The sequence below is a fragment of the Chlorocebus sabaeus genome, chromosome 17, assembly GCF_047675955.1.
Source record: "Chlorocebus sabaeus isolate Y175 chromosome 17, mChlSab1.0.hap1, whole genome shotgun sequence".
Lineage (NCBI taxonomy): Eukaryota > Metazoa > Chordata > Mammalia > Primates > Cercopithecidae > Chlorocebus > Chlorocebus sabaeus.
In genome coordinates, this window is record NC_132920.1 from 26,198,187 (window position 1) to 26,222,165 (window position 23,979).

The 23,979-nt window shown below is 43.0% G+C and overlaps 3 protein-coding genes, 1 long non-coding RNA gene, 1 other non-coding gene and 1 pseudogene across 5 annotated transcripts; 3 read left to right on the plus strand and 3 right to left on the minus strand.

Moving 5' to 3' along the window:
- Positions 1-797: 797 nt before the first annotated feature.
- Positions 798-2,829, minus strand: LOC103221995 (histone H3.1). The gene has a single exon (XM_007973466.3). The coding sequence runs from the start codon at positions 2,827-2,829 to the stop codon at positions 2,419-2,421; it is 411 nt and encodes a 136-aa protein (XP_007971657.2). The 3' UTR covers positions 798-2,418.
- A 107-nt stretch (positions 2,830-2,936) lies between these two features.
- On the plus strand, positions 2,937-11,733 carry LOC140708840 (uncharacterized). Its single transcript, XR_012089071.1, has 2 exons — positions 2,937-3,034; positions 11,093-11,733. It is a non-coding gene; the product is annotated as an uncharacterized lncRNA (long non-coding RNA).
- On the minus strand, positions 3,622-4,359 carry LOC103222372 (histone H2A type 1-H-like; annotated as a pseudogene).
- Positions 4,333-5,450, plus strand: LOC103221994 (histone H2B type 1-C/E/F/G/I). The gene has a single exon (XM_007973464.3). It carries the CDS (start codon positions 4,400-4,402, stop codon positions 4,778-4,780), a length of 381 nt encoding a protein of 126 aa, XP_007971655.1. The 5' UTR covers positions 4,333-4,399; the 3' UTR covers positions 4,781-5,450.
- Positions 11,734-17,109: 5,376 nt separating the features above from the next.
- LOC103221993 (histone H4) lies at positions 17,110-17,539 on the minus strand. The gene has a single exon (XM_007973463.3). It carries the CDS (start codon positions 17,485-17,487, stop codon positions 17,176-17,178), a length of 312 nt encoding a protein of 103 aa, XP_007971654.1. The 5' UTR covers positions 17,488-17,539; the 3' UTR covers positions 17,110-17,175.
- A 1,000-nt stretch (positions 17,540-18,539) lies between these two features.
- On the plus strand, positions 18,540-18,611 carry TRNAM-CAU (transfer RNA methionine (anticodon CAU)). The gene has a single exon. It is a non-coding gene; the product is annotated as a tRNA-Met (tRNA).
- The last annotated feature ends 5,368 nt before the right edge of the window (positions 18,612-23,979 follow it).

Below are 23,979 nucleotides of genomic sequence, written 5' to 3' on the forward strand. Positions count from 1 at the left end.
AACCTCCTTGCCTGGGGACTAGACTGCCTTTGTAGATAGAACTAACTAATTACTCACAAGATTAGAAATTACGGTTTAGGGGCTTGTCGTAATGGCTCACGCCTGTAATCCCAGTATTTTGGGAGGCAAAGGCAGGCAGATCACTTGAGGTCAGGAGTTCGAAACCAACCTGGCCAATATGATGAAACCCCGTCTCCACTAAAAATACAAAAATTAGCTAGGCATGGTGGCACACACCTGTAATCCCAGCTGCTTGGGAGGCTGAACAAGAGAATCGCTCGAACCTGGGAGGTGGAGGTTGCAGTCTCCATCCTGGGTGACGCAGTGAGACTCTGTCTCAAAGGAAAAAAAAAAAAACAAACACACATTATAGTTTAGGAGTCCTGCAGCTGGAACCTATAAGATTCTGACCCTACCTAAACTGCTCCTAAGATCAGTGCTTGAGATATTTTGCAGACCTGATGCTGGTACCACCCAGATTCGTAAACTGACTCATGCGATCTCCTGGCCTCCACCCAGAAACTGACTCAGCCCAAGGAGACAGCTTCGACTCCCTGTAATGACATCTCTGACCTAACCAATCAGGACTCCTGGTTCACCGGCTTCCCCCACCCAGAATGCTGGGGAGACTGATTTGAGTAACAATAAAACTAGGATCTCCCGGACAGCTGGCTCTGCATGAATTACTTTCTCTATTGCAATTCCCTGCCTAGATAACTCAGCTTTGTCTAGGCAGCGAGCAAGGTGAACCCATGAGGTGGTTTCATTATTTGCTTTACAAAAATGAATAGATAAAACACACTTAAGCCAATGTTTTTATTGAAGCTGGATGAGAGGAACATAGGTTTTATTAAACTATTATCTCCTTTCCCATATATTCTGGAATGTCAAATAAGTTTTTAAAATAAAAATATGTGAAAAAAAAATGACAAGTTGCTAAATTAATAAAGGTCATAAAGGAGGATCTGCTGAATACCCAAACAGGGCCTTGTGCTAATCTGTAAAGGAAAGGTTCTATATGCAAACAGATACCTTGATTGTATGCCAAGCAGCCCAGGATGGTATGTGTTCCTCCTTGTAACATCCCTAAAAACTTGATACTTTCACTGAAAGAACCTTGGTGTCTCAAAAAAAAAAAAAAAAAAAAAAAAAAAAAACCTTACGTTAGTGTTGCCCTAAGAAATTCTTATAAAAAGCCAGGTGTTGAAAGATAGTCAAGCAAGCCAGAAAGTCTTTAGAGACCAGTATATTCTGAGGGCAAACTACAAGGAAACAGATTCAATTAGAAAACTGTGCTAAGTCTGGAGTCAAACCAGAGCTAATGAGAGTGTTAAAATTTATGTAGCAAGGAGTCTCAGCCCCAGCTGTTTGTTAGAAGCACCTGAATATTAATAATTACCATTCCCTGGGCCCACTCTACAGACTGCTATTAGTCTCATTGAACACCAGGTAAAGATTTTTCTAAAGCCTTCCCATGTGATTGTAATGTTACATTGAGAAAACTGATCTGTAAAGAAATCAAACTATTTTAGGGGATTGTTCTGTGCACTTGCTTTAGAGAACATTTCATAGAATATTTCATTCTGTAAAATAAACATACATTTTGCAAAAGCTCACTCCTTGTAACAGTTCACAGGCAGGATGCCTTTATTGATTAGACCAAAACCAACAACCTAGGCTTCCTATATCAGTGTTCATGACAATCATCTGAGGTATATACAGATTGACTCCAGCCCTAGCTGGGGATTGAAACAAGTTTCTAACAAGTTCCCAGGTAATGCCCACGCTGCCAGTAATGTAGAAGCCAATCTGGCTTTGGTTTCTGCCACCAATTTTTGATATTGAATCAACTATCGGTCAAAAATGGATCATTTCACAGAAAAGACCAAGAACTGTTTTAAAAAAAAAAAAAGTGGGGCGGGGGATTGTAGAAATAGCTTACTTCAGACAAGAAAAAGCAGCAACCAAGGACATCTGTACCTATTCTCAACTGCCAATGCTCATTAACTGTAAGGTTTTAAAAGGGATTAACTACAAATACACTACGGAAAAAACCCCTTCTATAATGAGTATAAGTAGACAACGCAACTAACGCTTGAGACAAACCATGTATAACATGAACCCAGATGGCCCCTTCCACTACCAAATCGAAGCACCAAACCCCTAATAGCCAGCAAAAATTTAAAAATTTAAATTTAAGTTTAAAAAAAAAAAGGACATTGACAATCTGGCATGTTCGGGAGAAAGCACGGGAACAAATATAGCAAGCTTACCATTAACTTTAGCCAATCAAATGAGGACTTAAGTACTACAACCAACGTTCAAAGATTCGATTAGTCAATTACAGCTATTTTCGGGTGAAAGTAGGCGGCTCTTAAAAGAGCCTTTGGGTTGGAGAGAATTATTACCCAGAAACCTCTACGCTCTCTCCCCACGAATGCGGCGAGCGAGCTGAATGTCCTTGGGCATGATAGTCACTCGCTTAGCATGGATGGCACACAGGTTGGTGTCCTCAAAGAGCCCCACCAAATAGGCTTCGCAGGCCTCCTGCAGGGCCATCACCGCGGAACTTTGAAAGCGAAGATCCGTCTTGAAGTCCTGAGCGATTTCTCGCACCAGGCGCTGGAAAGGCAACTTTCGGATCAGCAGCTCAGTCGACTTCTGGTAGCGGCGAATCTCGCGCAGAGCCACGGTGCCGGGACGGTAGCGGTGAGGCTTCTTCACGCCGCCGGTGGCCGGCGCGCTTTTCCGAGCCGCCTTAGTGGCCAGCTGCTTGCGCGGTGCTTTGCCACCGGTGGACTTGCGTGCAGTCTGCTTGGTGCGGGCCATCTCAGATTAACTGGAAGAAAAACTCAGCCACTTGGCAGAGTGGCGACTGCCCTTATATATACTCAGAGACATTCTAATTGGCCTTGTTGATTTTCAAAAGTCCCGCGCAACAAAACCATTGGCTGAAGAGTCCAACGATGTGATTGGTGAATTACTGGAAAGTCTGATTGGATAAATCACTTCATTTTTTAATCCTCTCTTCTCTGTAAGTATGCGATCCAAGAGCGTTAATTTCCTAAAATTCTAATTCTGCGCTTTTCAAGCTGTAGTCCGTAAACGACTACTTTAAGACTTTGGAAGACGCTAATTCTCATTCAGTAGATGTGTTGTGGGGCCAGATTCGCCACGTTTTGAGAAGTTTATCTGTGTGGTTTTCCGGAGTAACTTGAACTGCCGCTAGCTAGAAACCTTTGACCATTATAAGGCAGGATTCCTGGGTGGTGTACCTGGGAAATCACAAGCCAAGAAGTCACCGACATACAACAGTGAGCAACAAATGTTAACTGAATTGTATTTTGTCCCAAATGGTGTTTTGCTTCGGTTGAGAATTTTTAAAGGATAAACTAACTAGGTTTTCCAACGACTCTCATTTACTTTTCATTGGGTCCTATTGATATTCCAGGCTACCATCCCCACTAGCCTCTTCTGCAGGGTAACTTGAACATTGGAGTGGCCCTGTCCATGTAAACTTTACACAGTTTTGCAAACATTATTGAACTTGCTTCTTCCCGAATACATTAAAGCACTTACTTGCGATATTAGACATTTTCTCAGTCCTGTTCGCCTAGTCAGTCACTTGTATAGACAGGACTACAGTACGGCCTGAATATTGGGCAGGACACCGCCCTGCGCGATAGTAACATTGCCCAGCAGCTTGTTGAGCTTCTCGCGGTGGATGGCCAGCTGCAGGCGTCGGGGAATGACGCAGGTCTTCTGTCGCGGGCCGCGTTGCCCGCCAACTCCAGGATCTTGGCGGTCAGGTACTCCAGCACCGCCGCCAGGTACATGGGCGCGCTGGCCCCCACCCGCTCGGCGTAGTTGCCCTTGCGGAGCAGGCGGTGTCCTCGGCCCACAGAAAACTGGAGACCAGCCCTGGAAGAGTGCGTTTGAGCCTTGGCGCCAGCTTTGCTGCCCTGCTTTCCACATCCAGACGCAGTGAAGTATTTAAATAATTGTTTAGAAGAAGGAAAGTGACTGGTTCTAGTAAAACGCAACCAGCTAACTATAATCTATATTCGGTAAAGTGGCCTGTGCTATCTCCTGAACGCAGATTTCAGCCAATCGAAAAGCAGGTGTTTTAAAAAAGTAAAAAAAAAAAAAAAAAAAAAAAAAACCTTCTGACTTACATAATTATAGTTGAAAGGTCAAATTACGAGGTTGAGCTTCTGGGAGAGCCAATGAGATTTAGGAATTTAGAAATGGCCTATCGTATATTCAGACATTAAAAGAACCAATCAGAAACCGAAACTCAGCAAGCCTCATTTGCATATATACGGAATAAATAACGAGGGCGTTTGGGCTCGCCAGCATTTCCCTGTGGTCATTTGACGGTGTCACTTCGGCTGCGAACATGCCAGAACCAGCTAAATCGGCCCCTGCCCCGAAGAAGGGCTCGAAGAAGGCGGTGACCAAGGCACAGAAGAAGGACGGCAAGAAGCGCAAGCGCAGCCGTAAGGAGAGCTATTCCGTGTACGTGTACAAGGTGCTGAAGCAGGTCCACCCCGACACCGGTATCTCGTCCAAGGCTATGGGGATCATGAACTCCTTCGTCAACGACATTTTTGAGCGTATCGCAGGCGAGGCTTCCCGTCTGGCGCATTACAACAAGCGCTCGACTATCACTTCCAGGGAGATCCAAACGGCCGTGCGCCTGCTGCTCCCCGGGGAGCTGGCCAAACACGCGGTGTCGGAGGGCACCAAGGCTGTCACCAAGTACACCAGCTCCAAGTAAATAGTTACCTGAGTAAAAGCGCCAACGACCCAAAGGCTCTTTTAAGAGCCACCCATGTTGTCGTCTAAAGACCTGTAATTTTCCAGAGTTGGCAAGGTAAAATGGCTAAGCAACACATGGGATAGTAAGGGTTTACTAAAACGTCCAAGTTCGGCCGGGCGCAGTGGCTCACGCCTGTAATCCCAGCACTTTTGGAGGCCGAGGAGGGCGGATCACATGAGGTCAGGAGTTCGAGACCAGCCTAGCCAACATGGTGAAACCCCGTTTCTACTAAAATATACAAAAATTAGCCAGGAATGGTGGCAGACTTAATCCCAGCTACTTGGGAGGCAGAGTCAGAAGAATCGTTTGAGCCCGGGAGGCGGAGGTTGCAGTGAGCCGAGATCGAGCCGTTGTACTCAAACCTGGGGTATAAGAGCGAGACTGCCCTCAAAAAAAAGTCCAGGTTCGTTGTTTTCTCCCCTATAGATTGTAAGCGTCACCAAGGAGTAAGTGCGTATGCAGCTTAATATGAGACATTTCACTCAGCAGCTAAGGAAAAATCGTGTTCTAGATTGATCCCCACTTTTCTTCTTCCCGCACACCACCACCTTAAAGCTATGTTTTCGCTTTTAGTTTCACTTTAACATCCTATTGCCCTTGACTTGGAGTAGCCGGGTGGAAATCAAGTTTGGGGTAGTATTAAATCTAAAATAAGCTCTGAGAAGCGAAATTCGTCTTGTAGTTCGTTGTTAACTTGTAAATGGTTGGAGCGGCATTTGACGGAGGAAATCACCTCTGTTGGTTGCATTTCTAAACCATGGCAGATCGCTACCAGACGTTCTCATATCCCCCTTCCAACTCTACTAATTTCTTTACAAATTTTACTGAGTTTCTAATTAATGGATTACTTCACGTAGCTATATATATTACCTCTCGGCAAGATCAGGAACTCTACCATCTTCCTAGCTGAACATATTGAGGTTTAAGAGAAAGAACAGGCAACAGGATAGCCTGAAGTTGGAGCAAAGAAATGAAAATTCCCGGTGCTACATTCATATGCTTTATCTGTAAGCCTTTTTAAGGCTCCAAGGACTGTGTTCTCCCTCAACCACCTCCTCCGTCTCCTGGAACGACTTTGTTCACAGCTACTTCCTTTCCTGAAATTTCATTTTAAGAGAGGAGGGTTACAAGGAATTAACATTTGTGTGGTAGTCCTTAGAATGCATTCATTCATTGATTTTTTTTCTTTTCCTACAGTCAGCTGTGAAATGGAATCTCCTCTTTTACAGGTGGATGACTTCAAGAATTTAGGTTAAGTAACTAGCCCCTTACACATAAATAAAACTGAGATTTGAAGCTACTCTATCTGATTGTAAGGATTACTTCCCACTATTCGTTAGAGAACATCCCAAGCAGAAGCCTAGTTGCTGTCACAGAAGTCAGGAAATTTAGGCTCAATTAATAAAAGAAAACTGGTCAGGAGATACACATATTCTTTGTCGCACAGCAAAGTCCTTACACCAGGAAAAGTTTCTTTTAAAAATAAAATAATATTAATGGTGACCTTTGGGCCCTAAAGATCACCTGGCAGCAAGTTTAACTTTTCTGAGCACTACATTCTGGAGGGGAAACCATGGGCATTGTCAGTGTAAATGTGAGCTCTAAGGCCGGGCGCGGTGGCTCAAGCCTGTAATCCCAGCACTTTGGGAGGCCGAGACGGGCGGATCACGAGGTCAGGAGATCGAGACCATCCTGGCTAACACGGTGAAACCCCGTCTCTACTGAAAAATACAAAAAAACTAGCCGGGCGAGGTGGCGGGCGCCTGTAGTCCCAGCTACTTGGGAGGCTGAGGCAGGAGAATGGCGTGAACCCGGGAGGCGGAGCTTGCAGTGAGCCGGGATCGCGCCACTGCACTCCAGCCTGGGCGACAGAGCAAGACTCCGTCTGAAAAAAAAAAAAAAAAAAAAAAAAAAAAAAAAATGTGAGCTCTAAAAATCTTATTTTCTATTTATTACCTACATGTCATTATCTGCAAATACCCACATAGCAGCTTACTGTGAGCATTAAGTGACCAAAATTTGTTTTTGTTTTAATTTTTTGTTTTGAGACAGGGTCTCACTTTGTCATCCAGACTGAAGTGTAGTGACACAACCACATGCTCACTGCATTCAACCTCCCTGGCTAGTGTTCCCACCTGTCTCCCAAGGAGCTGGCACTACAGGCACGCACCATCACACCCGCTTAATTTTTATTATTATTTTGTTTTTATGATTTTTGTGGAGCCAGGGTCCCACTGTGTTGCCCAGGCTAGTTTCAAAGAAAATTTGTAATGGAATTTGTGAAAAAAATTCTCTAAGCTCCATATATAACTAAGGCATTCATTTCTCGCTCTCCAAAGCTAATTTTAATTAAATTATATATTCATGAAATATTCAAGCATGGATTAAGGGGGACATCACTCAGGAAGTGATATAGTCCTGATGGTCTGTTTCAATCCTAAGTTTGGGCAATTTATCTAATTCCTCTGTAAGCACTTCCTTACCTGTTTATTCCAAACAGGAATAATAATTAGTAACTACTGCATGACACTGCTGGAGTGACAAATAAAAGGACACAGCTAAAGCACTTAGGACGGTATCTGCACAGAGGATGACCCCCTAAATATTAACTGTGGCTAAAGCCTCTGGTTGAAATGATAGAGAAGGTGCCTTTCATCCTGCCCACAATTAAAGCCCAGAGTCCTGAGGCCTGGAATAATTAGCGTTTGATGTGAAAAGGGCTTCTTTGTCTGGCAGTGTAAATAATACTCTTTGAACAGTTCAATCCCCTCTTTAAAGCCATTGCTTTCCTCTGAAGCATTTTGAAGACATCCTACCGCCTGTGGCTGTTTGATTTCCCTATCGTTGCTTGCCAATTCAAGCAACATGTGTCATATTTTCCAGGGACTGTCTCATGCCCTCAGTAGAACTAGAGGTGCCTCATTTAATGGTCAGATGTGTTGAGTTGTAAGGAAGGAAACCTAGAAATTCACGTAAGAATTGCTTAGTACTTTTTTACTCCTTTTTTCTTCCCAAGTTTCCTATTAACTTTGCTAACCTTGCTACATTTATTTTGCATCCATTTGTTGACTAGGTTTCCCTCATATACCTCCAAATCACAGCCATGTTTTTAGATGAACTTCTGCACCTTGATAAGTATGTTCTTTAATTGGAATGTAGGAAATTGGCTGGCTGATGAGGGCCACACTTTCCTGAATCCATTGTATCCTTGAGACATAGGTCACTTCAAAGGGAACTGATTGGTGTAAATTCCTGGCCTGAAAAGCTGAAGAACACCACCTCACCACCAAAGAAGTAACATCATTTTTAGGCTCTGATTTGAGTAGCTGCTACCACTGTATTTGTCACTCCTGCAGTAAATAATTTCTGAAAAGAACCAAGAAGTTACTATCTCCCATCTACCCTCAGCAGTGTATATCTTGATGGCATTCAGAACATACTATCCCAAAATATGGCCCCTTAACATACTGAATATTTTAAGGTGAAAGAATTTGAGAAGCATCATCGGCAGTAAGGTCTCTCTGACTTTTCCCAACTCTTCTCCCCTGAAGCAGGTCATAGGACCCTCATATGAGTCCTGCAGAGTCTGAGAGAAATCTGAACAAAAAGACCTTGCTAGGTTTCTGTTTCAACCTTAGCTCACAGTCTTCTTTTTGTCCTATTATATTTCTGCATGACTCTCCACTCTTCATCAAACCTAGTGTAAAAATACTCAGGTTTACCCCTTCTCTAGGTTTTCATTTCCTTATGAAGGCTCCCATGTCATGTGAAATTTATATTAAATAAATGTTGCATTAGTCCACTCTCACACTGCTATAAATAAAAGACTGAGACTGGGTAATTATAAAGAGAAGAGGTTTAATTGGCTCATAAAACTGCAGGCTGTACAGGAAGCATAGCAGCTTCTGCTTCTGGGGAGGCCTCAGGGAGCTTTTACTCATGGCAGAAGGCAAATGGGAAACAAGGCGTCTTACGTGGCGGTGCAGAAGCAAGGGGGAGAGAAGGTGGAGGTACCATACTTTTAAACAACCAGGTGACAAAACTCACTATCCCAACAGCTCCAAGAGGGTGGTGTTAAACCTTGAGAAACCACCCCTGTCGTCCAATGACCTCCCACCAGACCCCACCTCCAACACTGGGGATTGCAACTGAACGTGAGATTTGGGTGGGAACACAGATCCAAACCGCATCAAATGTATATGCTTTTCTCTCATTAATCTGTCTTTTGTTACAGGGCCCCAGCCAATGAATTTCAGATGGGTAGAAGGGAAAGCTGTTTTCTTCCCTACAGCACACAGTAGGTGTGGGCGGGCATCTGTGTTCTGTATGTCTGTTTTTCTAGGATAGAGAAGCAGACATAACATTGAAAAAATACAGAGAAAAATAATCCCAGAATGAAAATGTTTGAGATGTGTATTCCTTTGCTAGGGCTGCCATAACAAAGTACCAGACTGGGTGACTTCAACATTTATTTTTTCACAATTCTGGAGGCTACAATTCTTAAGATTAACCCTGTGAGCAGGGTCGATTTCTTCTGAGGTCTCTCTCCATGGTGTGTCGATAACTGTCTTCGCCCTGTGTCTTCACATTATCTTTTCTCTGTGTGTGTGTCCAGTCTTCTTTACTTATAAGGACACCAGTCAGATTGGATTCAGACCCACCTCAATAACTTCATTTTGTATCTTTAACAACCCTAACTCTAAATGCAGTCATATTTTCAAGGACTTCAACATATGCAGCAGGGAAGAGGGTAAATCAGTCCATAACAAGAAGCACAGTAATTAGTTTTCCAAATACTATATGAACTAAGTATTCCACAGGTGGCTCAAACCCAGCAGGACCAAGCCTGCCCTCATTATCCTCACAGCTCTGCTTATCCAAGTTTGAAATTTGGTCCTCATCCTAGATTACCACCATTCATTTTCATCATATATTTAATAATATACAAATTCCTGTTCTATTGATTCTATTTTAACATATTTTTGTTTATCATGGCTAAAAATTGGAAATATAAATGTTGAAGAGTAGGAGTTTCACTAAAAATAGGTTTTATCAGGCCCGGCACAGTAGCTTACGCCAATAATCTCAGCACTTTGGGAGGCTGAGGTAGGCAGATCACTTGAGCCCAAGAGTTTGAGACAGCCTGGTCAATATGGTTAAACCCCATCTCTACAGAAAATACAAAAATTACTCCGGTGTGGTGGTGTGCACCTGTAGTCCCAGCTACTCAGGAGACTGAGGTAGGAGGATTGCTTTAGCCTGGGAGGCAGAGGTTGCAGTGAGCCATGATCCCGTTACGGCACTCCAGCCTGAGCAACAGAGAGAGACACTGTCTTAAAAGAAGAAAAAAGACAAAAAAAAAAAAAAAAGGTTTATGCATAATGAAATACTGTGCAGCTGTTAAAACTAATGTCAAAAAAAAAAACATAAAATATGCTTGAAGGACAGTACTTTGGGAAAGGTGCCAAATCATATATTCTCATTTATATTAATATATCATATACATGTTTAGTATAGTTACAGGATAAAAAACTGACTAGAAGGCTCAATGCCAAAATGTTAACAATTCTGTTGCATTCTTTGGGACGAAAGGATCAGCTCCTCTGGAGAGAACTTCCTCTATCTGGCTGTCTCTAAAACTCCCAGTAGTGTGGTTAAGAAAAAAGAAGTTCTCCATGAAGCCCTTTCCTTTTCCAAGTTTCCCCGTCCTGTGTTAAGAAAAATAAAAGTAATTTTTTTCTTTTTTCTACTGCCTCCATATTTGCAGAAAAAAAATAATTAATTGAACATATAATTATTGAATACCAACTATGTACACAGTATTATTCTAGGTTTGGTATATAAAATATGAATAAGATAATTTTAAGATTCAATTCCTTACTAAGGAAATTGAAAACAACGCAAGAGAAAAGTATCCTAGCATTAAAGGATAGAGTAAGATTAGTGAACCACTTAATAATCCATGTTACTCTATGTTCTTGTTTATAAAATAATGCACTAGTGACCTCAAAGAGGATCAAATGGGAAAGTCAAGCAAAACTTGCAATATTACTGTAAAGACCAGAAAAGCATAAGGAATTTTAATGCCAAGAAAGCAACATTGCAAGGCAATGGTTACCTCCAGGGGAAGTAGTGGGAGGATGAGAGATGAGAGAGATGTTATTTGTAATATTTGTTATACCTGGTTGGCAACTGGGTTCAAGCATGGTCATTATATTATCCTTTATAATTTGTATATGGATTTAATACTTTTTTTTTTTTTTTTTTCAGACGGAGACTTGCTCTGCCACCCAGGCTGGAGTGTAGTCGCAATCTCGGTTCACTGCAACCTCCTCTTCCTGGGTTCAAGCAATTCTCCTACCTCAGCCTCCAGAGAACCTGGGACTACAAGCACGCACCACCATGCCCAGCTAATTTTGTATTTTTGGTAGACATGGGGTTTCACTATGTTGGCCAAGCTGGTCTCCTCTCCTGACCTCGGGTGATCCACCTGCCTCAGCCTCCGAGAGTTCTAGCATTACAGGCATGCACTGCAGCACCTGGCCTTACTTTTTTTTTTTTTTTTTTTTTTTTTTGAGACAGGAGTCTTGCTCTGTCACCCAGGCTGGAGTGCAGTGGCGCGATCTCAGCTCACTGCAAGCTCCGCCTCCCGGGTTCACGCCATTCTGCCTCAGCCTCCCCAGTAGCTGGGACTACAGGCGCCTGCCGCGGCACCCAGCTAATGTTTTGTATTTTTTGTAGAGACGGGGTTTCACCAGGTCTCCATCTCCTGACCTCGTGATCCGCCCACCTCCGCCTCCCAAAGTGCTGGGTTTACAGGCATGAGCCACTGCACCCAGCCTACATTCTTTTATATGTATCTAGAATTATAAATTTTGAAGCAAATAAAGTAACAACAATGAACAAATGTATTCATGGAAAAGTCATCTCGCCTTCCATAAAAACAAAACCTCCATAAATATTGCTTGTATTAGAAATTTGGTTATAAAAAAGGCAATCTCCCCTTATACTCCAAAAGTCTGTAGATGCTCAAAAGACCAGGCACTTTACGAAAATCACTGCTAATATACAAGACTTGCTGTGTAAGACAGTTCTTGAAATACCTTCCTTTTCTGCCAGAAGGCCATAACCTAACACGTATACTAAGGTATTTCATTTTATCAACCGTAAATTAATTTAGATTTATATTCATTTTATTTATATTCATCTAGGTATTTGTTAAGATAAACACATAATTTGAGTCTAATATGCTCGGCGTAAGAACTAGTTTTGTGAAAGGTGTTAGAATTGTGACATAATCAGAAGCAAAGCAGGCAGGGGAGATTTTGTATGGTTCCCTGCTGTCCAGAAAAAAGTTCACATTCGTGTCATTGGCCTAACAGCCAGGAACTATCACTTCTGATACTGACTTGAATTACACTCATCTGACATTCCATATAATCCATTCCTGCTTTCCTTTTCATAAGCATAATGTTTTCACTCCCCAAATAGACTGCAGGATCATTAGTAGCAGGGAAAAATATAGTGGGAAGGCCGTGGGGAAGGGAGCAGGATTGTAATGCCAGTGGGGTCACAACACAGAAGGTGTCACTTGAAAGAAGTGAGGCAGCAACACTTAAATCTAGAAGCTGAATTGCCCACACAAAGGGAACTGTCAGTATATAGTCCCTGAAAGAGATACATACTTCCAGCAAGTTCGAGAGGCTAGCGGAGCTGGGCAAGGAAGGAAAGGAGTAGTGGGATTTGAGGCCAAAGAGATAACAACAGCCAGAGTGGGGACTTGCAAGGTACTGAACTTTGGGTTTTCCTTTTAGTGAAATGAGAGCCATTGGAGGATTTTCAGCAGAAGAGTGACCTGATTTTACTCACCCTTTACTGGAAATCTGTGGGACAGAACTAGAACTGAGGGTGCTACAACAATAAAGGTGAGCGTTGGCAGTGGTTTGACCAGAAGTGGGAATGAGAAACAGTTGGATTCTGTTTTCAAAGAGCTCACAGAACTTACTGATGGATTGTTATGTAGGATGTGAAAGGCAACGACAGAAATGACTCCAGCTAAAACAGTAAAATGCTGTTCACTAATTTCAGGATGATGGGAGAAGCTGTTTTGCAGAGATAATGAAAGAAATTGAAGCTTATTTAAGTTTGAAGTGCATATTTATTGGACTTTCAAGTTGAGATGTCAAGTAGCAGGGTCTCTTGAGTATGGAATACAAGGCTGTGGGCTACTGACTTAACATCCACAACATGAACATATGGGCAGCATCTCCACAGCAACAAACATCAGTTCAAAATAATCAGACAGATTTTCATCCTCCACGTCCATCTTCTCAGATCCATCAGGAGCCACAGAACTAAGGGAAGAAAAAAGGTAGCATCAAATATAGAGCTGTCAAGCTGAGTTCCACAAATACGTTTCAGGAGGCCTGAGAACTCCTGGAATTGCAAGCAAAATATATGGGGAAAGTGGGCACATTTTGAAAAAGGTATGAATATCTATCACTGGGTCTCCAAAGTAACCCCTTCATGGTTCTAACTTTAACAGGTTATTTGAATGAAAATTGCAATATTATTGCATACCCTTATTACCAAGGGCATTTTTCCACATTTGTAAAATAGGGATAACTTTTTCTGTGTGTTTCAAAAATTACAGAAACAGACAATTACTAAAGAAAGCACCTGTAAAACTGCAAGTTAGGAATCCAGATGTCGTACGTTGTCCGGAGCTGCGCGCCCCGGCCATGGCAAGTAATTATTGACGATTAAACGCCTGAGCGCTATTCATTTCCACCTCTCACCTCCTTCCTAGATTTGTCCTTTTCCCCTGTATTAAATACCTCACACAAGATGGCGCTCTTCCTGCTGCTTCTTCACCCATCTTTCCCACGTGCGAAAGTTGTTACTTTATAGCGCAGGCGCAACATGACGTCCGACCGTTGAAACCGAAACCTGCCTGGCCACGCCCTCCGAAATGAGATCATTTCCACCTTGGCCCAACCCCTTCCTCTCCAAGTGTATATAAGGCACTGCATTACCGCCATTAAACGAGACTTGATCAGAGCACTGTCTTGTCTCCATTTCTCGTGTCTCTCGTTCCCCAAATTCCCACTCCCTCCTCCAGGGCCTGCTTCGACGATCCCGTGGGCCGGGATAGTACGTACAAAGCAAACATTCCTTACTTCTCTAACCCAGGGCTCGGTCCTTGCACTGCTTATCTTCATTATCAACCCTCTTTTCCTAAGAGATGTCATTTCACCTTCTGGCTTTTTTACTCTCATAGGAGTAAAAAAACTCAATTACGTTTCCAGCCGAGACCTCTTTTCTGAACTCCAGATTTGTGTATCAAACTGCTTACCTTCATATATCTTCCTCTTAGATATGTGTAATAAGCATCTCACATTCTCTCTGGATGTCCAAAACTAAGATATGGAATTCTTCCCAAAACTTGTTCCTTGAGTATTCTTCCCTGTTTTTAGCAACTGATACCTCCATTTCAGTTGCTGTCAGTGAAATAACTGGAATCATCCATAAATTTTCTTTCTCTCATACTCTACACACTCAGTGGCTCAGAAATGAACTATCAACCTTCTTTCAAAGTAAATAAAGAATCCAGCCTCTACCACTAATACACAGAGCAAGCCACTGCCATCTCAACTCTTTTTTTAGTACCCTACTAACTGATCTCTGCTCCTATCCAGGCTCCATCACAGTTTATTCTTCATTACGCATCCAGACAGCTCATTTTAAAATATAAATCAGATCATCTCAGTCCTCTGCTGAAAACCCTGAGTGGCTCGCACCTCACTAGGAATAAAACCAAAGTAGTTACACTGGCCTATATACAAGGCCATATAGGAACAGCTTGCCTCCATTTGCCTTTCAGACCTCATCTCCATTCCTCTGCACCTCTTCTGCCCTTTTGCCCAGCCACAATAACTCTGCTATCTCCAGGCTTTGCTACCTGGTCTTCTATTTGGAATATTCTCTAGTCTTTATTTCTCCACTATCGCTTTATCAGTAAAGCTTTCCTTGACCCTATCATTTAAAATGACCACCTTCTCGACTGGACGCGGTGACTCACACCTGTAATCCCAGCACTTTGGGAGGCCAAGACAGGAGGATCACATGAAGCAGGAGTTCAGGACGAGTCTAAACAAATATGTACTAAAAATACAAAAATTAGCTGGGTGTGGTGGCGCATGCTTGTAATCCCAGCTACTTGGGAGGCTGAGACACTAGAATTGCTTGAACCCAAGCGAGGTGTAGGTGGAATGTGCCGAGATCGCACCATTGCACTGCAGCCTGGGCAACAGAGCAAGACCCTACCTCAAAAAAATAAACATCACCTCCTCCCTCTTTAGCCTGTTTCAGTGATAGCACTTAGCACCATCTGATAGTTTTACTTACTTCATGTGTGAACACACACCCAATAGACTCCATGCATACAGAAAATACTGTTTTGTTCACTGTCATTCACTTCTATAATTCTCAGAGCCATTAACAGTACCTGGCATATGTTATGTGCTCAATTTTTGTTCTTGTTAAATTTATGTCCTCATACAAACCAGTGCCTTAGCTCCGATAACATCGTTCTTTTCATATTAATGCACAAGTCCATATCTTTGAAAAAGATGACACTCAAAGTAACTCCATTGATTTTCCCAATTTCAAACTTAGAACCCTACAATTTGCTTGCTGACCACAAAGAGGAAAAATCTGATTTTACAATGTAACTATCATCCTAAACCAGCAATTGTCCTATTATCTTCATCATAGATAAACCAGACATATGTCTCTGATGTGGTGCACCAGTATGTACATATAAACTCTTCCTGACAAGAATATAAACCTGATTTCAACTAAGTATACAAAAGTCACTTCTGCTCAGGACAGAGTATAGAAACCAAGTAAAATAACACCATTAGAAAAGCCAATGCAGGCCGGGCGCGGTGGCTTACGCCTATAAATCCCAACACTTTGGGAGGCCGAGGCGGGCGGATCACGAGCTCAAGAGATGGAGATCATCCTGGCCAACATGATGAAACTCCATCTATACCAAAAAATACAAAAATTAGCTGGGCGTAGTGGCGCGAGCCTGTAGTCACTTGGGAGGCTAAGGCAGTAGAATCAATTGAACCCGGGAGGCGAAGTTCCAGTGAGCCAAGATAACACTTCACTCCAGCATGGCGACAGCATGAGACTCAGCCTCAAAAAAGGAAAAAAAAAAAAAAAAAAAGCCAATCCAAATCTCCTACAGGTTTAGTCTCTAGCAAATCATTGTCCTGATGCCTGAATGTATACTTTTTCAAAAGGCTAACACTGCTGATTAAGAATTTAAGTTTTAGTGGCCGGGTGCAATGGCTCATGCCTGCAATCCCAACACTTTGGGAGGCTGAGGCGGTCAGATCACGAGGTCAGCAGTTCGAGACCAGCCTGGCCAACACGGTGAAACCCCGTCCCTACTAAAAATACAAAAATTAGGTGGGCGACTGTAATCCCACCTATTCAGGAGGCTGAGGCAAGAGAATCGCTTGAAACCGTAAGGCGGAGGATCGCGCCACTGCACTCCAGCCTGGACGAAAGAGCAACACTCCGTTTCAAGAAAAAAAAATAAGTTTTGGTGATGTTTCTATATTGCTCACTAACCGATACTCTACCTTTTAATGTTCTTATAATACGCAAAAACACATTTTATTAGGTCTATTGGAAACAATACTTAATAGCTTTCGAATGAACATTTATATTGTTACCTCACACTGCCTTTTGCTGACCAAAGTTTTGTCAAAGTCAAAAGCAGCAGCGTACACGCCGCCTGTACTTAGATTTACGATCCTACTCAGGGAGATCTGTTGCGCTCACGGATTCTCCTTTAAGGACCGCCGCCTGGGTGTGAGCCTTCTTTGTTCTCAGCCCTCCCCGCCATTTTGAAAACAGTAACGTGGAGTCTTCCCCGAGTTTCCTACAAGTTCCTTAATCCGAGTCTTACGAACACTTCAAGCTTAAACTGAAAAGGAAAGCCCCACGACAATTATAAACCGTGCCAATACAGCTTACTGCTATCTAAAGCCCTAAGGTGTCCAAGAAAACTAAACGTTAAACATACCAACTACTCCCAAATAGGAAACAGCAGTAACTTTTAAGTTCTTTATGCCCAAATTCCTAAACATGCGCGATTAACCACGAAAAACTAAACGTTACCTGCAAATGCACACTAGTGCACAACGACTGCTTTTTCAGCAAAAACCTGGAACAGAACAGGGTAACAAGATGTCCGCTCTTTTACGAAAAAAGTGGGCGGCCCTAAAAAGGGCCTTTGGTTGAAAAAGAAATACTGAGTGGAGTAAGCGGGAGCCTTAACCACCGAAGCCGTAAAGAGTGCGTCCCTGTCGCTTCAGCGCATAGACCACATCCATTGCTGTTACAGTCTTGCGTTTGGCGTGCTCCGTGTAAGTGACTGCATCACGAATCACGTTCTCCAGGAACACCTTCAGAACACCACGGGTCTCCTCATAGATAAGGCCAGAAATACGCTTGACACCGCCGCGGCGAGCAAGCCGCCGGATGGCTGGCTTGGTAATGCCCTGAATGTTGTCCCGCAAAACCTTGCGGTGACGCTTAGCGCCTCCCTTACCTAAGCCTTTCCCACCCTTGCCACGTCCAGACATGACTGAGCAGCTCCTAAAGTCGCTTTCAGGAACCTAAAAGCTGAGGAAACCTAGGACGCCCTTATATGCAGGGAATTCGGACCTAATTGAAGACTGAAAGCGCGCATACGGGAACTTTGGTCCTGCTTCTTGGTCTCACCCTACGCAGCCCCGCCCTGGATGACGTCACCAACAACTTCAGCCTTTGACATCTGAGCGCGGGCTCCGTGGAGGCGTCTCTCGCAATTGCTGGGAAATAGGAATAGGAGTTTTACGGCTGTTTTAACAGCTAAATCAGATTAAAGAAATCAGCATGTTTAAATTATTATCAATTGTTTCTTGAGTTGCTTTAGGACAATTGGAGACGAGCTTCGGTCCACAGGACCGAAAGCCTGAGGAGTCCAGCTCTGTCCCCAAGGTCACAGTGACTGGCATTTCTGCTGCCTGCTGTAAAACACATGCGGACCGAAACCTCCTTCGGAAGTGTTTGACAATTGCAAGATTTCACACTCTCTATCATCAAGCCAAGGGAAACGTAACCAAAACGGTTTTCTTCCCGATGGCGAAGACATGGTAGGTTAGTGATTCGTGGTAGAATTATCCCCCTCCGCGCGGAGGCTTGATTCTATTCCCAGTTTGTTCTCTTCTTTCCCTACTTATTAAAATTTGTAATTGCCATTTCAATATCTAAGTGCCCCTCACAACTGCACCCAGTGTGTGGGTTTCGGGGTGGGTTTTGGGGTTTTTTTTTTTTCTTTTTTTATTTTATTGAGACAGGGTCTTGCTATGTTGCCTGCGTTCGCGTCCCGAAGTGCAGTGACTGCAGGCGTGAGCTACTACAGAGTGACTCTCGCGCCTAGCCCACTAGTGTATTGATGTTTACTTTTCTATCCCTAGTTTTGTTTTCTGTTTGATTCTGGTAGACGCCTTTTTCCAAAGTGAGTTGGCAACCTGTGGTAGCCAAAGTATGAAATAGGCAACTTATCGTAGGCTCGCTCTTAAAATACGAGGTGGTCTGAGCGCATCGCCTATAAGTAGTTAAGAGTATTGTGAGGAAGCTTTGTTAGTAGAGGAGCAGAGTGGCGCAGCGGAAGCGTGCTGGGCCCATAACCCAGAGGTCGATGGATCGAAACCATCCTCTGCTAGGCTTTTTTTTTTCTTCTCTCTTCCGGATAATTTTTTTTTTCTAGTTACAATTTTTTTAGGTTAAACAATAATGAAAGAAAACCAAATGAAGCCAAGTTTTTTTTAATTCCAGAATTACAAGCATTTCTGAGAAATAATGTGAAACTACAATCTCTGCATGTACAATTTTTATTTTCATGGACACCCAAGTGTTATTAATCAATATTTCATCTCTAAACACAGCAAATTTCTCTTGTTGCCAAAGTGCCGTGCCACTGTTGCAGCCAGTTATGACAGTTGTAAGTTAACCTGCAAAGCAAAGAAAATGCTTACATAAACCGAGTGCCAAGGGTGGGGTGGGAGCCCAGGAATGGAGTTTTATATCCTTTGATACATAATTCGGAAAGCACTATTTGCCAAGTAGTTAAGGCGATCAACTAGGAATGCCTAAATCCCCACGCGGATTCTGTGCACCTACGAGGGTCTTAATCTCGGGAAATGAGTTGCATTTTGAGGTGGGTGTGGAGTCTTCATAGCACTGATTGAACTCTGACCTGAGAAAAACATTTCTGCTGACACTACTGTTAAATGTGTCTCTACTCTCTACCGTCCTTTAATATGTCAAATAGAACTATTCACTGTGCTTATTTTTTAAACATCTGTGTGGACTGTTTTATGCTTCTCTCTCTCAGAAAGGATTCCTATTCAGATATTTATATGTCACATACTGTATTAGGAACTAAGGAAAAAAAAAAAAAACCTTAAGTACCTTAAGTAGTCTACAGTCTAGATATGCTTTTGTTGTTTTTGTTTTTTGTTTGTTTGTTTGTTTTTGAGATGGAGACTCGCTCTTGTTGCCCAGGCTGGAGTGCAGTGGCACGATCTTGGCTCATTGCAACTTCCACCTCCTGGACTCAAGCAATTCTGCTGCCTCAGCCTCCCAAGTAGCTGGGATTACAGGTGCCTGCCATCACACCCAGCTAATTTTTGTATTTTTAGTAGAAACAGGATTTTACCATGTTGGCCAGGGTAGTCTTGAACTCCTAACCTCAAAAACTCCACTCGCCTCGGCCTCCCAAACTACTGGGATTACAGGCTTGAGTCACCACTCCTGGCCCATATGCTTTTAAACAAATAAATATGTAGAGTGCAATACAGTAGTTCTGTGAAAGGATTGTACACTAAGTGCACTGGGAATAAGGAAAATGGTGCTTGTAGTCCCATGACCACCCACTAATTCAGTAATTCACTGGAAGTAATCACATGACTCAACACACTCTCAGTTAAGATTTATTATAGCTATTGACCATTTTTTGTTTGGGTTAAAGAACATGTTTTAAAAATAAAAACAAAAAAGATTAATTATAGCACAGGATACAATGCAGAAAAAGCAGAAAATATATATATACACAGTTGAATGTGGCTGTTACTATAGGACTGAACAAAGGAGGATGAACGCAGAAATGAAGACAAAGACAAAAGGATTTGTTTAAAAGAAGGGGTCAGGGGGTTCCTTCGTTCTAGAGAACAAGGGCCCTGAGCTTCTACAGCCCTTCATATTTATTAGGTAGAGTTAACAGGGAGGAAGGGGTAACTGTCAGTCAGCTACTGGATGTATCACAGGCTCACATGATTGCTTTCTTTGTTCAACAGACTACAGATGTTCCTGTAGATAACCTTAAGGAACCACGGTGCCTGGGACGTGATTGCCCTCAGCATTCCTTCTGGTGGCAGATGCAGTTGTCAGCTTGCCAACATCCTGCTTTCATGAGAACAGTTTGCTGTTTGCTCATATAGCCTCCAGTGGCATATTGAGTTGGCCATGTCTCTCATTCCTTTGGCCTTCAACATCTCCCCCTTTTTGTTTTTGCATTAATTGAATAAAGGCAATTCCAGGCTGTGCAGCTTTCAATTGCCAGTTGGTGGTACAGCCGATTTTACAGACTATGAACAGAAAACAGAGACACAGTAACTATTCCTATAATTATAGTAATTATTCCTATAATTATAAAAGAGACATTGAGGTGCTGTTTAAAGTAGGTCCAAGGGTTAAGGTTCTCTAAACCTTGCTGGAATTAGGTCCAAGTTTCTACAGAGGGCTGATACTCTTGAGTTTGCTTATTCAAATCAAGAATTTTACTCTGTAAATCATTAATATCGAAAGTAACATTGGGTGTAAAAGCCCCTGCAAATGGGCCTTTACAAGTCTCCTTGGATATTCTCTTTGATTATATTCCAAGTTAGTTACACAAATATGAGTATGGTTAAAATGACAATGCAATTGCTGCTGCAACTGCAAACTTTGTATTTGTTCTCCTAGCCACAGGACAGTAGTCTTTAACATTGCCACCTCTGCTTGTATTTTGGTGTTAATTTTATTTTGATGCATCCATGCCTTGTTGGCCATATGCGTCCAATTTTCCACATATTGGGCTGTTTGAATAGAGCTGTGCAGTGCTACTGAAGACACTACAACAGAGGTTATTAGTGTAAGTAGGGAGACTATAGCAAAAAATACCATAACTAAGTCTCTACGAGAACAATGAGTGAACTGAGTAAGAAGGAGCTGTACAAAATGTAAAGCAGGGGATAGCCACCCAAGGTTCGAACAAATTGACAGGAATCCATAATCTGGGAATGCGACCTGGAATTACTAAGGTGAATATGTTGTGTGTTTGTATCATGCTATGATTTAGGCAGTGATACAGTTGACAGGAGTCACAAGTCAATTGGGTGATGTTTACCTGGAGTTGGTCCTTTTTAGCCACCAGAAAGATATAGGGATTAAAAACACAAATTGTAAATTGAGTGGTAATATTTCTTACAAAGGTAACATTAAAACTGTGTTGAGTCCTATTACTATTACTGGATAGTGTCCTGACCCAGATGCTGCCATTCATAAATGGGAGTCCTGACTTCCATATTGACTCCTAAACTGAGCCCCTCTTTCTTTGATTATGCCACCGAGGCAAAGATGGACTGAAGCCTGTTCCATGCCAAGCAAGTTGTGCGGTAGATTGGGATCGAATCCCAACGTGATATAGCAAAGAAATGTTAAATATTCACCACCAGTGGCAGTGAAGTTTGTGCCATGAGGTCTGATTCTCATCTCTCCCATCCAAATGACCACAGGGACCCCAGTCAATAATGTCTCTCATTAACATAGACTGTTGGCTGGGCGCGGTGGCTCAAGCCTGTAATCCCAGCACTTTGGGAGGCCGAGACGGGCGGATCACGAGGTCAGGAGATCGAGACCATCCTGGCTAACATGGTGAAACCCCGTCTCTACTAAAAATACAAAAAACTAGCCGGGCAAGGTGGTGGGTGCCTGTAGTCCCAGCTGCTCAGGAGGCTGAGGCAGGAGAATGGCGTGAACCCGGGAGGTGGAGCTTGCAGTGAGCTGAGATCCAGCCACTGCACTCCAGCCTGGGCGACAGAGCGACACTCCGTCTCAAAAAAAAAAAACAAAAACAAAAACAAAAACAAAAACAAAAAAAACATAGACTATAGTCTAGCTAAGGGGCCAAGACATGGGATCCTAGGAGGGGGGTGAGAATTATTGAAGGGAGCCCATTCTATATAATCAATACACTTTGGGCGATGGGGCCAGGAGAGATTAGTCAATCCACCAGTAATATTAATAGAGCTAAGGCTTAAGAGGTACATAATTTTCCATGGTGACTCAACCATGCCTGGGATTGGACTGCAAGGCAACTGCCATTGAGCGACGTATCCTTGGTGATACATAAAGGGAATCCCTCCAATGGGGCGGTGTAATTGATACTATTGTGCTGAGAATTTAATTGTTCTCTGTCAGGGGGAGTTAAGGGTCCTGGAGTACATGCTCACTGATCACGATATACCTCAGGAGGAGTGTTACTCTGGAGTACAAGTCACACTACTCAGGGGTTAGGAACAGATGCCCAATATGTTTTTGCTTCTACACAGGGGAAACACACCACACAGGACACTACAGCTAGCATGGCCAAGACCATCGAGTCAGGAGTTTTTGCCTAACCCTGACACTCCAGCATTTTCTCAGCTTCCTGCGTGGTTTTCTTGATCTGTCCCCATGTTATGGGGGTGGATGTCAATGTGACTCCAGTCAGCCCTCGTTCCATTTTCGCATTCAGATTCAACTAGCCTATGGCTTGTACTGGGGGAACCGGGCCCATGGTTGCGATCCATGGATCCCACCAGTCTCCTGTTCCATGGTTGCACACATCTGGAGGGCACCTACACGGTTTGTCCATCTCCTGTAAAAACACAAGCATACCCTCATACCCACGTCAGCAAATCCACTGGGCCTTTCCATTGTCCTTCCAGGGATTTCCATAACACCTTTGGATAAACTTGCCTCTTTCCCTCTAACACTTGCCAGTGTCGTTCTGCCGGAGTCTTACCATCCATACCAGGAGTCAAAAAATTTAAAGTAAACAAGGCTAAATGTGATTTTGTTTAAGGTGGTAGCTGGTCTCCTATTCTCTCGTTTTTTCTCAACATACACCGTAGTGTTTGATGTGCCCGCTCTATAATACCTTGTCCTTGGAGTTGTAAGAAATTCCTGTTTTATGAGTGATTGCCCATAACTGTAAAAACTTTTGAAAAGCACGACTAACATAAGCAGGTCCATTGTCAGTTTTTAATTGTTTAGAGACTCCCATATGGGCAAATGATGACAAACAATGCCATTGGACATGGCCAGCAGTTTCCCCTGTTTGATATGTGGCATGTAACATATGGGAGTAGGTGTCTATAGTCACATGAACATAGCTAAGTTTGCCAAAGGCTGCCGTACGTGCAACATCCATCTGCCAGATTTCATCTGGAGCCAAGCCTCATGGGTCGCATCCTTCCATGGGTGCAACACCAGGGACATGCTGACAAGTGGAGCAGGCTTGCACAATAGCTTGAGCTTGGCTGCAAAGCAGATGAAACATAGAAGTAAGGGCAGAGGTGTTTTGATGCAGTAATGTATGGGAAGCTTGGGCTTGTTGAAACACAGAACCAATTAATTTATCTGCTTTATCGTTACCTTGAGATAGTGGTCCAGGAAGTTGCGTATGAAAGCGAACAGGAGCAGCATGAGAGCAAATAGCTTGTTAAGTCTCAGAAACAAATTAAGCAGCTCTGGTTCTAGGGTGCCCTTAATAGTGACAGTCTCAATGCGACTACCTGCATTTTCAACATAGGCTGAATCACAGACAACATAGGAGATAAAGCTGTGAGCTCTAAAACCTGAATAACTGCCATTAACTCTGAACACTGAGCTGAAACTCCAGAGGTCTTTATTGTTTGAGTATGCTTAGTCACATAAATAGCCGTGTGGCCTTTGTAAGAGCCATCAGTAAAATAAGTCTTTCCACCTGGAATGGGCTTGTGATGAGT

Bases quoted from the DNA above. Each gene is read 5' to 3' on its own strand.
- LOC103221995 (XM_007973466.3), bottom strand. From the start codon at position 2,829: ATGGCCCGCACCAAGCAGACTGCACGCAAGTCCACCGGTGGCAAAGCA.
- LOC103221994 (XM_007973464.3), top strand. From the start codon at position 4,400: ATGCCAGAACCAGCTAAATCGGCCCCTGCCCCGAAGAAGGGCTCGAAG.
- LOC103221993 (XM_007973463.3), bottom strand. From the start codon at position 17,487: ATGTCTGGACGTGGCAAGGGTGGGAAAGGCTTAGGTAAGGGAGGCGCT.